The 14,786-nt window shown below is 39.6% G+C and overlaps 1 protein-coding gene across 1 annotated transcript; it reads left to right on the top strand.

Annotated features, from left to right (window-relative positions):
• Positions 1-10,557: 10,557 nt before the first annotated feature.
• Positions 10,558-11,694, top strand: LOC149257724 (uncharacterized). Its single transcript, XM_089385990.1, has one exon. The coding sequence runs from the start codon at positions 10,558-10,560 to the stop codon at positions 11,692-11,694; it is 1,137 nt and encodes a 378-aa protein (XP_089242116.1).
• The last annotated feature ends 3,092 nt before the right edge of the window (positions 11,695-14,786 follow it).

The raw sequence follows: 14,786 nt of genomic DNA, 5'->3' as shown, positions 1-14,786 counted from the left end.
TGAACAAGAATTGTATTTTCTTCTCAGATATTCTAGTTAATGGAATATACAAATAGAAGGGTTTTTATTTGTTGCTTTCCCCTAAAAATTATTGTGTTATTTGTGGTGGAAATTATTCCTTTTCTTCTTCATGATTTCATCGATCAATTTGTGGTCCCTTATGGTGTATAAGTCTTGGTTCTTGTTGAAGAACATCTTTTGCAGATCTGGCCTACAGTCAGGGGGAGCATGATTCAGCACAGCCAAGCAGAGGTATTAGCATGTCCTCAGGGGGAGCACAGCCCTTTGCCCTTGATTACAAAGGGGGAGAATGATTCTAAGGATCTGAAGGGTGGATCTGATGGTTGCCATCAAGTCCAAAGGGGGAGATTGTTGGCATTTTGGCACAGGTGTGGTGTTATGATACAGGTGTTGTCCTTGATGGCAACTTTCTTTGATGACAGATCTCCGTTCAGACTACAGAATGAAGAGAAATCTCATATACGCAGGTTAATTAAGTCCAAGTTACGTATACACGCTGGTGATCTGCATACTAAGTCGCGTATACGCAGGAGAGCTATATATGAAGGTGCGTATACATGCAGATGCATGAACAGAAAAGTGTGTATATTTTAGGAAGCTTCCTTTTGGTCCATGGTAGTTAGTCCTCGGTACTTGAGCCTATGTCTTTGGACCAAAGTATCTCGACAGACGTGTTGATCCCTAGTTTTTAAGTTGATGGTATTGGATCTCTATGGTTTTGGCTCTTGGTATTGAGCAAGGCCTAAGGCTACATAAGGAGAAGAAGATCATTAGGCAAGGACATCTTTGAAAAGGCTTGAATATCTAAAAAAGAAAGAGATCTGGTATGCAGGTTCTGGGTTGCTTGATCTAAGCTAAGGAGAGATCACTTCGGTTGATGGAAGACTAGATCTAAGGATAGATAGGGATCTAATGATTTGAAATACACTATTATGATATGGTTGATTATGCGTATTTCTAGATCTGCATACTGACGCAATGTTATGTTCTGGGTCTAACTGATGTCTGGTACAGCTGCAAGTTGAGAGAATTTATTTTTAGATCTGTACGCAGGTTGTCTTCGATAAAAGCGTGTGTATACGCGGGTTGCTCTTATTGAAGTAGCGTATATCTTTTGAAGCTTGATTTTTGGGTTTACAGTTGGGTCTGCCTGTTATTGCAGAGTTCTGTAGTCTGCTCTGTGTTCTGGTAACTGGTGATTGACAGGGTTTCAGTGGTTCAGTGATTCAAAGATTGATGATGCTAGTATTGGTTGTTTTGTGCTTCAATGATCTGTTGTGAAAGTTGAATGAATTGTGGTCTTCAGATTGTAATGTTGTGCTTCAGGAATATCCAGTCTGAAAATGTATGAAAGGTGGTACCTGAAAGAAAGAAGATTGTAGGCCAGCACCTACGTACTAGTATCTTGGCTAATACAAGAGCAAAGGGGGTTGGAGCTCCCTTCCAAGGAAGTTTGGAGAACGAGAGAAGGTTGTAGCCTTCTGCAGGTTGTAGCCTGCGTACTGGTATAAGGCTGCACCAGTACAAAAAGATTGTAAACTGAAGTTTCATATTAAAGAAAGATAGAGACGACTTGCAGCAGGTGGTTTTCACCCACATTGGGTTTCCACCTTATATCATGGTGTTCATGTGTGTGGTTTTTGTGTGATCTGTTCTACTGCATCTGTTTACTCTTAATATGGTGAATAATGTCCTTATGCACTTAACTGAAGATAAACTAACTGAATTATAAGATTTCTGGTTATACGCTGTTTTCTTTAGACACAGTTGCGTGTACACGCTGGTTCACTTAACGAAAGTAGCGTATATGTTTTTGAGCATTGAAAATGTTTTATAGCTCTGATAATACTGATTCACCCCCCCTCTCAATATTATTTCCAACAATTGGTATCAGAGCAGGTCCTTCAGAGAAGCTTGACCGCTTGAAGGTAGATCGTTCATCATGAGCAACTACGAGAAAGAAGCATCAATCAGGCCACCGGTTTTTGATGGGACAAACTTCAATTATTGGAAGGTAAGAGTTACTGCCTATCTTCAATCTCTTGGTACAGAAGTTTGGAACATCGTAGAGACAGGCTACACTTTTCCTTCAGCTACTCCTATAGATGCAGCTGAGAAAAAGAAATATGAAACAAATGCGAAAGCAGTCAATACTCTATTGGGATGCATCTCTCAATCAGAATTCATGAAGGTAATGCACTATAAATCTGCAAAAGAAATATGGGATAAAATGGTCACGAGCTATGAAGGAGACGATCAGGTAAAGCGTGCTAAACTTCAAACTCTCAGGATTAAGTATGAGACTCTCAGAATGTATAATGATGAAAGTGTGGCTAACTACTTCCTTAGGGTAGATGAGATTGTCAATTGCATGCAAAACTTGGGTGAAGAAATGAAAGAGGCTATTGTGGTTGAAAAGGTTCTAAGATCTTTGTCCCCCAAGTTTGAATCTAAAGTGTCTGCCATAGAAGAAAAGGAAAATTTGCAAATTCTTACTATGTCTCAGCTTCACGGAATTCTAACCGCTTATGAAATGAGAAAGGGAGGTCCATCAGACAGAAGAGAAGTTGCCTTCAAGGCTTCAGGCAAAGAAGATTATTATGAAGCAAGTCACCTGCCAGAAGATGAAGAAGAGGAATCAAATTTTGTCAGAAATCTTCAAAGGGGTTCTGGAAGGTTCAGAGGTAAGTTACCTTTTAAATGCTTTGCTTGTGGAAGAGTAGGTCATTATGCTGCCAAATGTCCTCACAAAGATAAGAATGACAAGGGAAAGGAACCTGTTAAATGGAACAAGAAACAATATGAAAAGAAGAAAAGTTATTACACTCATGAAGATAGTGATGGACTTTCAAATAGTGATGAAGATGAACAAGGTAATAGATATAAACTTTTAATGGCTTTTGAAGATGATGACTACATGGATGCTATAGATGTAGAAGCCTTTTATGAAGAAATGAAAGATCTCAAAGTTTGTTTAGAAGAGAAGAGTGCTATTATTGATTCTCTACAATGTCAACTAGCTGAAAAGGAAAAACATCTTGAAAAATTGGAATGTGAGATTGTTTGTCTTAGAAAGGAGATTGAGAAAACCAAAGCAATTAATCTTAAGTTTGTTAAAGGATCTGAAACCTTGGATGAGATTATCAATGTGCAGCGATCTCCTCTGATCAAGACAGGTCTTGGATATAATGGAGAAACATCTCAAGCCTCTACCTCTAAAAGTTATCTTGATGCAGCAAGGAGAAGCGAGCAAAGGCCAAATAAAAGTCATCAGGTGAATCAGGGACAGTTTACCTCAAGAACAAATAAAGACCATCAAGAAATTCGGGGACAAACTGCCTTAAGGATAAACAGAAGCTACAATCAGCCACAGGTAAAATCTTCCAAATTTACTCCAAGAATGAATAGAAGCTACAATCGGTTGGATGATAGATCTTATTATCGCAGAAGTTTCTTTAATGGCCAATGCTTTTCTTGCCATAACTTCGGTCACAAAGCAGCTCAATGTGTTGCCTACAAAACAATCATGACTAGAGAAGCTCAAAAGCAAGGGAGAATGACTGGAACCATGAAAAGGACTTATAACAATTTTTCGGTTCTTGAAAATGAAGTTGAATGCTCTATTTGTAATAACTTTGGTCATGAAGACTCTGAATGCAGGAGCAGGTTCCGGAAGACAACTCAGAAGGAACAAACCTCAAATATTAGAACATGGAGAATAAAAGAATCACAACCAGAAAGATGTGGGATAGCCTTTTATGCAGAAGGTCAAGAAAGTCTATGGTACATTGACAGCGGATGTTCGAAGCATATGACAGGGGACAAAGAAAAGCTTGAGTCATATACCGCATTAGAAAAGGGGAAGAAAGTTTCTTTTGGGAACGATATCTCTGCAGCCATAAAAGGAAAAGGTGTTGCTCCGTTGAAAGAGAAGGTCAAAGCAGGAAATGTCTTATATGTTGATGAATTGAAGCATAATCTTCTGAGTGTCAGTCAGATGTGCGATCAAGGAACTGAGGTAATATTTAGATCAAATGGATGTTGTGTTTGCGATCTTGATACAGGTAAAACAGTGATCAAAGGAAGAAGGACTCCAAATAATCTATATATCTTTGAGGAAAGACAACAATGCTACTTAAGCAAGGATGATGAACATTGGCTATGGCATCGGAGGTTGGGGCATCTAAGCTTTTTACAAATAAGGAAAGCATGCAAATATCAGGCAGTTCGTGGTCTTCCAGATATCAAAATTCCAGACAATACCATATGCAAATCTTGTCAGTTTGGAAAGCAAACCAGAACTAACTTTCCAGAGAAGGAAGGATCAGCTAGCATGCCTCTCGAGCTAGTCCATACAGATGTATGTGGTCCATTTAGGAAGAGGACACCTCGAGGAGAAGAATATCTGATATTATTCATTGATGATTTCTCCAGATTTGTTTGGTTAGGGCTCATGAAGCACAAAGATGAAGCATTCGAAAAATTCAAATCCTTCAAAGCCTTGGTTGAAAATGAATCAGGACACAAAATTAAGTGCCTCAGATCTGACAGAGGTGGGGAGTTTACCTCAAACGAATTTTTCGATTTCTGTGAAGAACATGGGATAAGAAGAGAATTCTCTACAGCTAGAACCCCTCAGCAAAATGGGCTTGTGGAAAGAATGAACAGAACAATCCAACAAATGGCTCGTGCTATGCTTGATGAATCAGGTACTCCCGCAACCTTCTGGGGTGAAGCTGCACATGTTGCGGTTATTATTCTTAACAAAACAAATGTCCGAGTAAACAGCACTCAAACACCTCATGAGCTCTGGAGTGGTGAGACTCCTTCGGTGAAGCACTTCAAAATCTTTGGGAGCAAATGTTATATTAATAATACTGATGAGTAACTTGGCAAACTTGAACCAAGAGCAGATGAGGGCATTCTTCTTGGTTATTCTCCACATAGCAAAGCATACAAGTGCTACAATAAAAGACTTGGCAGAATTGTTGACAGCATTGATGTAGTGGTTGATGAGAAGGGATATATTCCTAGGCAAGTTCATCATGAAGACATTGAAGAAGATGAAGGCTACCCTCAAAGGCAGAATGATGAAGAAGAAAAACCTCAAGAAGAAGAAGAACCTCAAGAAGAACCAGAGGAACAGACAAGAATAGAAGAGAAGACTCCATCCAGATATGTTAAAAAGAATCATCCAGAATCTCAGATTGTGGGGCAGAAAGAAGCAGGAGTACAAACAAGAAGGACACTTGCAGAAGCTTCAAGCTATTTGGCATTACTCTCCTCCACTGAACCACAAAATGTGAAAGAGGCATGCAAAGATGAATGTTGGGTCAAATCAATGGATGAAGAACTTGAGCAGATCAAAAAGAACAACACTTGGGAATTAGTTCCTAGACCAAAAAATAAGAATGTAATAGGAACAAAATGGGTCTTCAAGAATAAATTGAATGAAAATGGAGAAGTAATTAGAAACAAGGCCAGACTTGTTTGTAAAGGGTATGCGCAGCAAGAAGGAATAGATTTTGAAGAGACCTTTGCTCCTGTGGCAAGACTTGAGGCCATCCGAATGTTCCTTGCTCTCTCAAGCTTTCAAAACTTCAAGGTATTTCAAATGGACGTGAAATCAGCCTTTCTGAATGGAGACTTAGAAGAAGAAGTATATATTGAGCAGCCAGATGGTTTCATTCTTGGGAATGATCCAAACCTTGTATGCAGATTGAAAAAGGCTCTCTATGGACTCAAACAAGCTCCAAGGGCTTGGTACAATCGGTTGGACAAATATCTTCACCAACAAGGCTTTTCAAAAGGATCAGCAGATAGCAATCTCTATATAAAAGTTGAAAATAACAAATTGCTAATTCTTGTTGTTTATGTAGATGATATTATCTTTGGCAGCAATGAAGAGACTATGAGTCAAAACTTTGCCCTGGTTATGTAGAAAGAATTCGAAATGTCACTACTTGGAGAATTGACATATTTTCTTGGATTGCAAATCCAACAAAATGAAGGAGGTATCTTCTTGTCTCAAACCAAATACCTCAAGCAGATCTTGAAGAAGTATGGCATGGAAGAGTCAAAGCCAGTATGTACACCCATGGTTACAGGATGCAGCCTCAGTGCAAATGATGAATCAACAGCAGTTCACCAACCCACTTATAGATCCATGATTGGGAGTTTGCTTTATTTGACAGGTACCCGACCAGATATTACACATGCAGTAGGAATTGTTGGAAGATTTCAAGCCAACCCAAAGGAAACTCATCTTCAGGCAGTCAAAAGAATCTTCAAATATCTTCAAGGGACCCAAAACTATGGATTATGGTATCCTAGAAATACAGATCTCACTCTTCATGCTTACACAGATGCAGATTGGGCTGGAAGTGTGGATGATAGGAAAAGCACAAGTGGTGGTGCTTTCTTCTTGGGCTCTAGATTAGTATCTTGGTTCAGCAAGAAACAGAGTTCGATTGCCTTATCTACAGCTGAAGCAGAATATGTGGCTGTGGCATCTTGTTGCACACAACTTCTTTGGATGATGCAGACCTTGCAGGACTTTCAAATCACTTGCACTCCACCAGTCTCTATCTTATGTGATAATACAAGTGCAATCAGCATTTCAAAGAATCCAGTCATGCACTCAAAGACCAAGCACATACCAATCAAGTACCATTTTCTTCGGGAACAAGTGCTTGAGCAGAAGGTCAAGTTGGAGTATGTTCCTTCTAAGGAACAAGTTGCTGATATTCTCACAAAACCAGTGCCCAGGGAAACTTTTGAATATCTCAGACAAAAGCTGGGAGTAGTTGATGCTTCATCCTGCTGTTAAAGCTTGTCTGTTCTACAAAAAAGTTGGTATACGCAAGTTACGTAAGGGATATCGGCGTATATACGCCTATTTATGGGGGGTAAGTCGCGTGTATGTTGTACGCTTGTTGCAGAAAGTATATCCGCGTACATACGCTGGTTTATGCAGGAGAAATCACGTATATGGAGTTCTGAACAGCAAGGGCAAACTCTGGTTTGAAAACGTCTGAGATGGGTATGTCAGAATTCTTCAGGCACAATTTCAGGGGGGGCAGCAGGCACAGGTTCAGGGGGAGCAACTTAAAAGTCTCATAAAGCATTGTTGGCATTTAGATGTTTTGGTTGTTGGTTTCAGGAGAAGGAGCTCAGAAAGGCTGATCTAAAAGATGTTTATCAGATGCTGCTGGTGACTTTCATAAGTCTTGGTCTAGATCTATTGTCTCTATGTCATGTATCTCTGTTGTGATATCTCCTTTATGGTGTCAAGGTCATGTAACGGCCTATGTTGGTTTCCCCACTATGCCTGGGATGAATGATGTAATATAATTGGTTGTTTCTGATGTGTCCCCTCTTGGTAGGGAGTATGGATGTATGTATTGAGTCTTTTGGTGATAGGAAGGTCCCTTATGGTGTATAAGTCTTGGTTCTTGTTGAAGAACATCTTTTGCAGATCTGGCCTACAATCAGGGGGAGCATGATTCAGCACAGCCAAGCAGAGGTATCAGCATGTCCTCAGGGGGAGCACAACCCTTTGCCCTTGATGACAAAGGGGGAGAATGATTCTAAGGATCTGACGAGTGGATTTGACGGTTGCCATCAAGTCCAAAGGGGGAGATTGTTGGCATTTTGGCACAGGTGTGGTGTTATGATACAGGTGTTGTCCTTGATGGCAACTTTCTTTGATGACAGATCTCCGTTCAGACTACAGAATGAAGAGAAATATCATATACGCAGGTTAATTAAGTCCAAGTTGCGTATACACGCTGGTGATCTGCATACTAAGTCGCGTATACGCAGGAGAGCTATATACGAAGCCGCGTATACACACAGATGCATGAACAGAAAAGTGCGTATATGTCGGGAAGCTTCCTTTTGGTCCTTGGTAGTTAGTCCTCGGTACTTGAGCCTATGTCTTTGGACCAAAGTATCTCGACAGACGTGTTGATCCCTAGTTTTTAAGTTGATGGTATTGGATCTCTATGGTTTTGGCTCTTGGTATTGAGCAAGGCCTAAGGCTATATAAGGAGAAGAAGATCATTAGGCAAGGACATCTTTGAAAAGGCTTGAATATCTGAAAAAGAAAGAGATCTGGTATGCAGGTTCTGGGTTGCTTGATCTAAGCTAAGGAGAGATCACTTCGGTTGATGGAAGACTAGATCTAAGGATAGATCGGGATCTAATGATTTGAAATGCACTATTATGATATGGTTGATTATGCGTATTTCTAGATCTGCATACTGACGCAATGTTATGTTCTGGGTCTAACTGATGTCTGGTAGAGCTGCAAGTTGAGAGAATTTATTTTTAGATCTTTACGCAGGTTGTCTTCGATAAAAGCGCATGTATACGCGGGTTGCTCTTATTGAAGTAGCGTATATCTTTTGAAGCTTGATTTTTGGGTTTACAGTTGGGTCTGACTGTTATTGCAGAGTTCTGTAGTCTGCTCTGTGTTCTGGTAACTGGTGATTGACAGGGTTTCAGTGGTTCAGTGATTCAAAGATTGATGATGCTAGTATTGGTTGTTTTGTGCTTCAATGATCTGTTGTGAAAGTTGAATGAATTGTGGTCTTCAGATTGTAATGTTGTGCTTCAGGAATATCCAGTCTGAAAATGTATGAAAGGTGGTACCTGAAAGAAAGAAGATTGTAGGCCAGCACCTACGTACTAGTATCTTGGCTAGTACAAGAGCAAAGGGGGTTGGAGCTCCCTTCCAAGGAAGTTTGGAGAACGAGAGAAGGTTGTAGCCTTCTGCAGGTTGTAGCCTGCGTACTGGTATAAGGCTGCACCAATACAAAAAGATTGTAAACTGAAGTTTCATATTAAAGAAAGATAGAGACGACTTGCAGCAGGTGGTTTTCACCCACATTGGGTTTCCACCTTATATCATGGTGTTCATGTGTGTGGTTTTTTTGTGATCTGTTCTACTGCATCTGTTTACTCTTAATATGGTGAATAATGTCCTTATGCACTTAACTGAAGATAAACTAACTGAATTATAAGATTTCTGGTTATACGTTGTTTTCTTTAGACACAGTTGCGTGTACACGCTGGTTCACTTAACGAAAGTAGCGTATATGTTTCTGAGCATTGAAAAAGTTTTATAGTTCTGATAATACTGATTCACCCCCCCTCTCAGTATTATTTCCAACACAAAGATGGAGACCAAAAGGGCATATTGAACTAAAATTAGGGGCTAAAGGCTTTTTCACAGTAAATTTTGCAAATATGGAAGATAAAGAGAGGATATTTAAAGAAGGGCCGTATTTTATGAACAACGCGGGTTTGTTCATGAAATATTGGGAGGAAAGATATAACCCAAAAAATGAAAAAATGTTAGCTGCCCCAATTTGGGTCAGATTGTTTGGTTTACCGGTGGAATTTTGGGACCCTTAAATCATGGAAGGCATAGGTAATACAATTGGAAACTTTGTCAAGGTCGTGGAATCAACGAAAAGAGGAAAATACACATCATACGCTAGGCTGTGCATCTATATGAACATAGCTGAGCCACTACCTGAATATATAGAACTGGAATATCATGACGAAGTATGGCACATCCAATAGATTATGAACACATTCCGTTTAGGTGTAGAAGGTGCCATGAACATGGAAACCTGTACAAGAAATGCCCAATGAAAAAGGAAGAGGAAACCCACAGTCAAAAGGAAGAAGAACAAAGGAAGACAGAAAAAACAGAGGAGACGGAAAAGGGCTTCCAACAGGTTAGTAGAAAAAAGAAAACTGCTAAGGAAGGAACAAAAACTCAAGTACAAACGAAATCAATAACTATAGAGAGTCAAAATAAATTCCAAATCCTTCAGCAGGAGAATGAAGAAAATGAAGAAAAGTTGGTAGAAGAAAACGGTTTAACAGACGAACCAATGGAAATAGTCAGAGAAACAAAAGACAAAGACCCTGAAACAACAGTAGAATCTGGAGAAGAAGTAGGAGACGGAGTAGAGGTAGTATCTGAACAAATCCAAATGGAGATGGAAATGCCGAAAGAAAATGAAGTAGAGGAAGAAAGAATCATGAAAAAGCTGATTCAAGAATGGAAAAACCTTGATGAAAGATTCATACCAGAAACACAGAAGCAAATATACAAAGAAGCATTTCAAAAATATAAGGAAAAAAAGGGAAAAACTATGGATAAGCAAACAGGCATAGCAGGGGCGCAGGAAAATAGTTTGATGGGAGTGGATAGCACTGGTAAAGGCAGCAGAAAGAGAGGCAGGAAAACGTTGAACGAAACTATCCAAACTGTTGGTGAAATTTTAGTCAATTCAGGCAAAGTGATACCTCTGTCAGAGGTATTTTACCAACCACCCAAAGTTTAAAATGATAGTTATCAGCTGGAACATCAGGGGTCTCAATAGTAAGGGAAAGCAGAGATACCTGAGGGAGAAGCTAAGGAGAGATAAACCAGGGATTATAATAATACAAGAAACTAAGATCAGTATGCAGAGTATGGAAAAAATTATAAAAAATAACAAAATACAATATGAAGTTATGGGACAAGATGCAATTGGATCAGCGGGAGGCATTGCAATATTATGGAACCCTGACGAAGTAGTTTTTGAAAACTGGCTAAGTATGCCCAGAATTCTCACCGGATTAGGTAGGATTCTAGGGACAAAGGAAAGAGTTCTTATTACAGGAGTCTATGGACCTCATGTACCGGGGGAAAGAGAAAGGTTTCTTAGAAACGTGCAAGCAGCCAGAAGGATATGCCCAGATCTACCATGGATAGTAGGGGGAGATTTTAACATGATCAGGACGATGGAGGAAAAAAAAGGAGGAATAAGGAAACCTGACCAGTATATGGAAATGTTTAATGAAATGATAAATGAACAAAGACTGGTAGATATATTAACTATTAATGGGGTATATACATGGAATAACCGAAGAGGTGGGAAGAATCAGATAGCTTCCAGATTAGACCGCTTCCTAGTCTCAGAATCAATCATGAATCGAGATGTCTTTATAGAAGCGAAAATTATGCCAACTTTAGGTTCAGATCACTGGCCGGTCAGACTGGAAATAGACATTAAAAAAAACTCAGGAAAAAGACCTTTCAGATTTGAGGCCTTTTGGCTAAGAGAACTGAAGTTTATGGAAAAATTCGCGGAATGGTGGTCTCAAAGCACGGCTCAAGGAAAAGGAAGGATGCATACCTTCCAATTAAAACTCAAAGAATTAAAGGGCAAGATAAAGCAGTGGAACAAAGAAGAATTTGGAAACATAATGGAAGAGAAACAGAAATTAGAAAGAGATATGGAAGAATTACAACAGAAAATAATTACTGAAGGTAGATCAGAGGAAAGCAGCAAAAAGGAAGGGGTTATACTCGGTAAATTGGAGGATAGAAGAAAGCAGGAAGAAGTGTTAAGGAGACAGAAAGCCAGAATCAGATGGTTAAGGGAAGGAGAAAGAAACACCAAGATTTTCCATCAAGCCATGATACAACACAGGCAGAGGAACATAATTCATTCTATCAAAAATGAGGATGGGGAAAGGATTGTGGAACAAGAAGAAATCGAGAAGGTAGTGGTACAGTATCATAAAGGAATTCTGACGAAACCCCACACTGATAGATCAGAAGCCATAGAAAAGATTTGTAAGGTAATTCCTAAAATCATAACATAGGATCAGAATAAATCCTTGATGAGAGCAGCAACCTTGGAAGAGGTAGAGGAAATTGTGATGAGCATGAAGAAAGGTACAGCACCAGGGCCTGATGGATATACAATAGAATTCTATCAAGCAGGATGGTACTTCCTGGGAAAAGAGGTGCTAGAGCTCGTAGAAGAATCCATAATAAATCAAAAGGTATGGCCAGCTCTTAATTCTACTTTCTTTACCTTGATTCCGAAAAGTACTAAATCAGCAGAGGCTCAAGGCTTTCGACCTATTGCACCATGTAACGTCATTTACAAAGTAATCTCAACCCTAATTGCTAAAAGGCTAAAGCCCCTACTGGCCAGTTTAATCTCCCCTGAACAAACAGGATTTGTAGAGGGTAGGTAGATCGTGGATGGATTAGTTGTCACGCAAGAAGTTATACACTCCTTGAAGACAAAAAAACAATAGGGAATGTTGATCAAACTTGATCTTTCAAAGGCTTATGATCGATTAAACTGGAAATATTTGGAAAAGGTATTGGAAAGTTTTGGTTTCAGCAACAAATGGATAAACTGGATATTCAACCTTATAGAAACTCCAAATTATTCTATACTAGTAAATGGTACCCCTTCAGCAACCTTTAATGCAAACAGAGGAATAAGGCAAGGGGATCCCATATCCCCATTTTTATTTATATTGGCAGCAGAGGGTCTGGGCAGGTACATAAAGAAGGAATTAGGAGAAAGCAGAATCAAAGGGCTGCGATTATGGGGAAATAATTTGCCTATAACCCATCAGCAGTTTGTAGACGACATTATGCTATTTGGGGAAGTATCTATAAAAGAAGTGAGGAACCTGAAAAAAATCCTAGATCTATTTGCAGAAGCTTCAGGAATGGAAATCAACAAGGAGAAATCATGTACGTTTATCTTCAATACAATAGATCCTATCAAAAGACACCTAACCAGGACTTTGGGATTCAAGCAGGGGGAACTCCCAGCAAAATACCTAGGAAACATGATTGACATTAATCCCAAAAGGTTGGAGAATTGGCGAGGAATTATAGAAAAAATTCAAAACAAGATGGCTAATTGGGCATTCCAATCGTTAATAATAGATGGAAGGATAGTGCTACTGAAATCAGTACTACAAGAAATACCCATCTATCCACTATAAATTATGGCGGCACCCCAAAAAGCCTACTCAAAGATCAGAGAAATTTTTGGAAAATTCCTCTGGGGAGGCCCGAATCAACAAAGGAAATGGGCTTTAGTGTCCTGGAAGAACCTATCAAAAAGAAAGGAGGAAGGGGGACTGGGATTGAGAGACCCTGAGAAATTAAACAAGGTGCTTGGAGCAAAATTATGGTGGAGATGGATGAGGGGAGGCAACGACCTTTGGAAGGAAATATGGAGATATAAGTATAATATGCCAAGGAAGACAGAGGAAATCCTTTGTTTGGAAGAAACTCCGAGAGGATCTACCATCTGGGATCTAGCAAGACAAAACAGAAACCTAATAAATAACCATGCTTTCTGGGAGATTCGTGGAGGAAATGAAGCCAGATTCTGGGATGAGAAATGGCAACAGCGAGAAAAACTGAGTAATTTACACTCCTTTCAGAACATACAACAAACAACATTAAGAAAGAATTGGCAGCATGTGAAAGACTACTGGAAAACAGAGGAAACAGATGAAATATGGCGCCAGTGGAAAAAGCCAGAAGAATGGGATACAGACATAGACCAAGAACAGCAAAAAGCATACCTGAGAGAAATCGAATCAAGGAAAATAAAGGTCAGAATCGGAAAAGATATTCTCAGATGGGGCAATTCAACGAAAGGAGAATTCACAGTCAAAGAGGCTTATTACTTGATGGATCAGCAGGAAAGAACAGAGGAAAATATGGAATGGAAGACAATATGGGACAATAAGTGGTGGCCAAAAATAACTCTATTCGCCTGGTTAGTGGCAAAAGAAAGGATTCTGACCTGGGATAAAATTCAAAAGAAAGGTTTTAGCGGCCCATCAAGATGCAGTATGTGTAATATAGAGGTAGAAAATCAAGAGCACTTGCTGAACAACTGTGTTTATGTAAAGAACTTATGGGCAGAAACGAGGAACCTGTATGGTAAATCTCAAAGAAACCCCAGAGACATAAAACAAACCATATTCCAGTGGCATAAAGAGAAATTTCAATGCAAGGTAGTATAGAGGGCATGGAGACTCACGGTTAGCTTTGTGATCTGGTTAGTGTGGAAAGAAAGAAACCGAAGAACTTTCCAAGATAAAAATAAAAATACTAAAGTAGTATGGAAAAGAGTCTTAAGTTCCGTAAGGGAAACAATCCTAGCTGAAGAATGGGAGGAGGAGGAGAGGAAAGCAGATCGGTATGAAGAACAAATTCTAGCAAAACTAAACCTGAAATATGAAATGGTATATAACAGAAGGGGAAAAAGAAATAATAAGATCATCCAGAGTTCAGACCAATTTTGCTACCCAAAAGAGTGGTTCATCAAACTGAACTTTGACGGGGCTTCGAAAGGGAATCCTTGAAATGCAGGATTTGGGGGAATTTTCCGGGACAGTGAGAAAACCAGTAGATGGATTTTCGCAGAATGGGGAGGTGAGATGACAAATAATGAAGCGGAGCTATGGGCAGTTCACCAGGGCCTGATAATCGCTATAAGCAATAGCTACAGAAACTTAGAAATTGAAGGGGACTCCCAGCTGGTTATCGAAATGTTGAGAAAACTCAATAATGGAAAAAAATGGGAACAAGTAGCAGTAAGTTGGCGAATGGCCGGGATAGTGCAGGATTTGGCAAAACTGATGAGAAGGATAGACTACAAAATTTTTAGCCATGTCAGACGCAAAGGAAATCAAGCGGCAGATTTTCTCGCCAACTGGGGAAGTACGAACAAGGACAGCAGGGTTGACAGCAAATGGCCGTTAGTTATCAATAATAAGAAATGGGAGGAACTGGAAATGACCATAAATCAAGACCATGTGAAATCCTTATAACAGACATAATTACCCTAAACAATTGATGGATATGATGGACGGTCGAAACAGGTTAATAAATGAGTGTTGGGAGTGGCAAAGAAGAAATCTAG

Source organism: Pinus tabuliformis, chromosome 6, assembly GCF_031772625.1.
Source record: "Pinus tabuliformis cultivar Carrire ecotype Pingquan chromosome 6, CPIR1, whole genome shotgun sequence".
Lineage (NCBI taxonomy): Eukaryota > Viridiplantae > Streptophyta > Pinopsida > Pinales > Pinaceae > Pinus > Pinus tabuliformis.
Note: the sequence above shows the minus strand (reverse complement) of the source record. Positions and strands in the feature narration are given on the sequence as shown.

Coding starts and splice junctions, on each gene's coding strand:
- LOC149257724 (XM_089385990.1), top strand. CDS start 10,558: ATGGGACAAGATGCAATTGGATCAGCGGGAGGCATTGCAATATTATGG.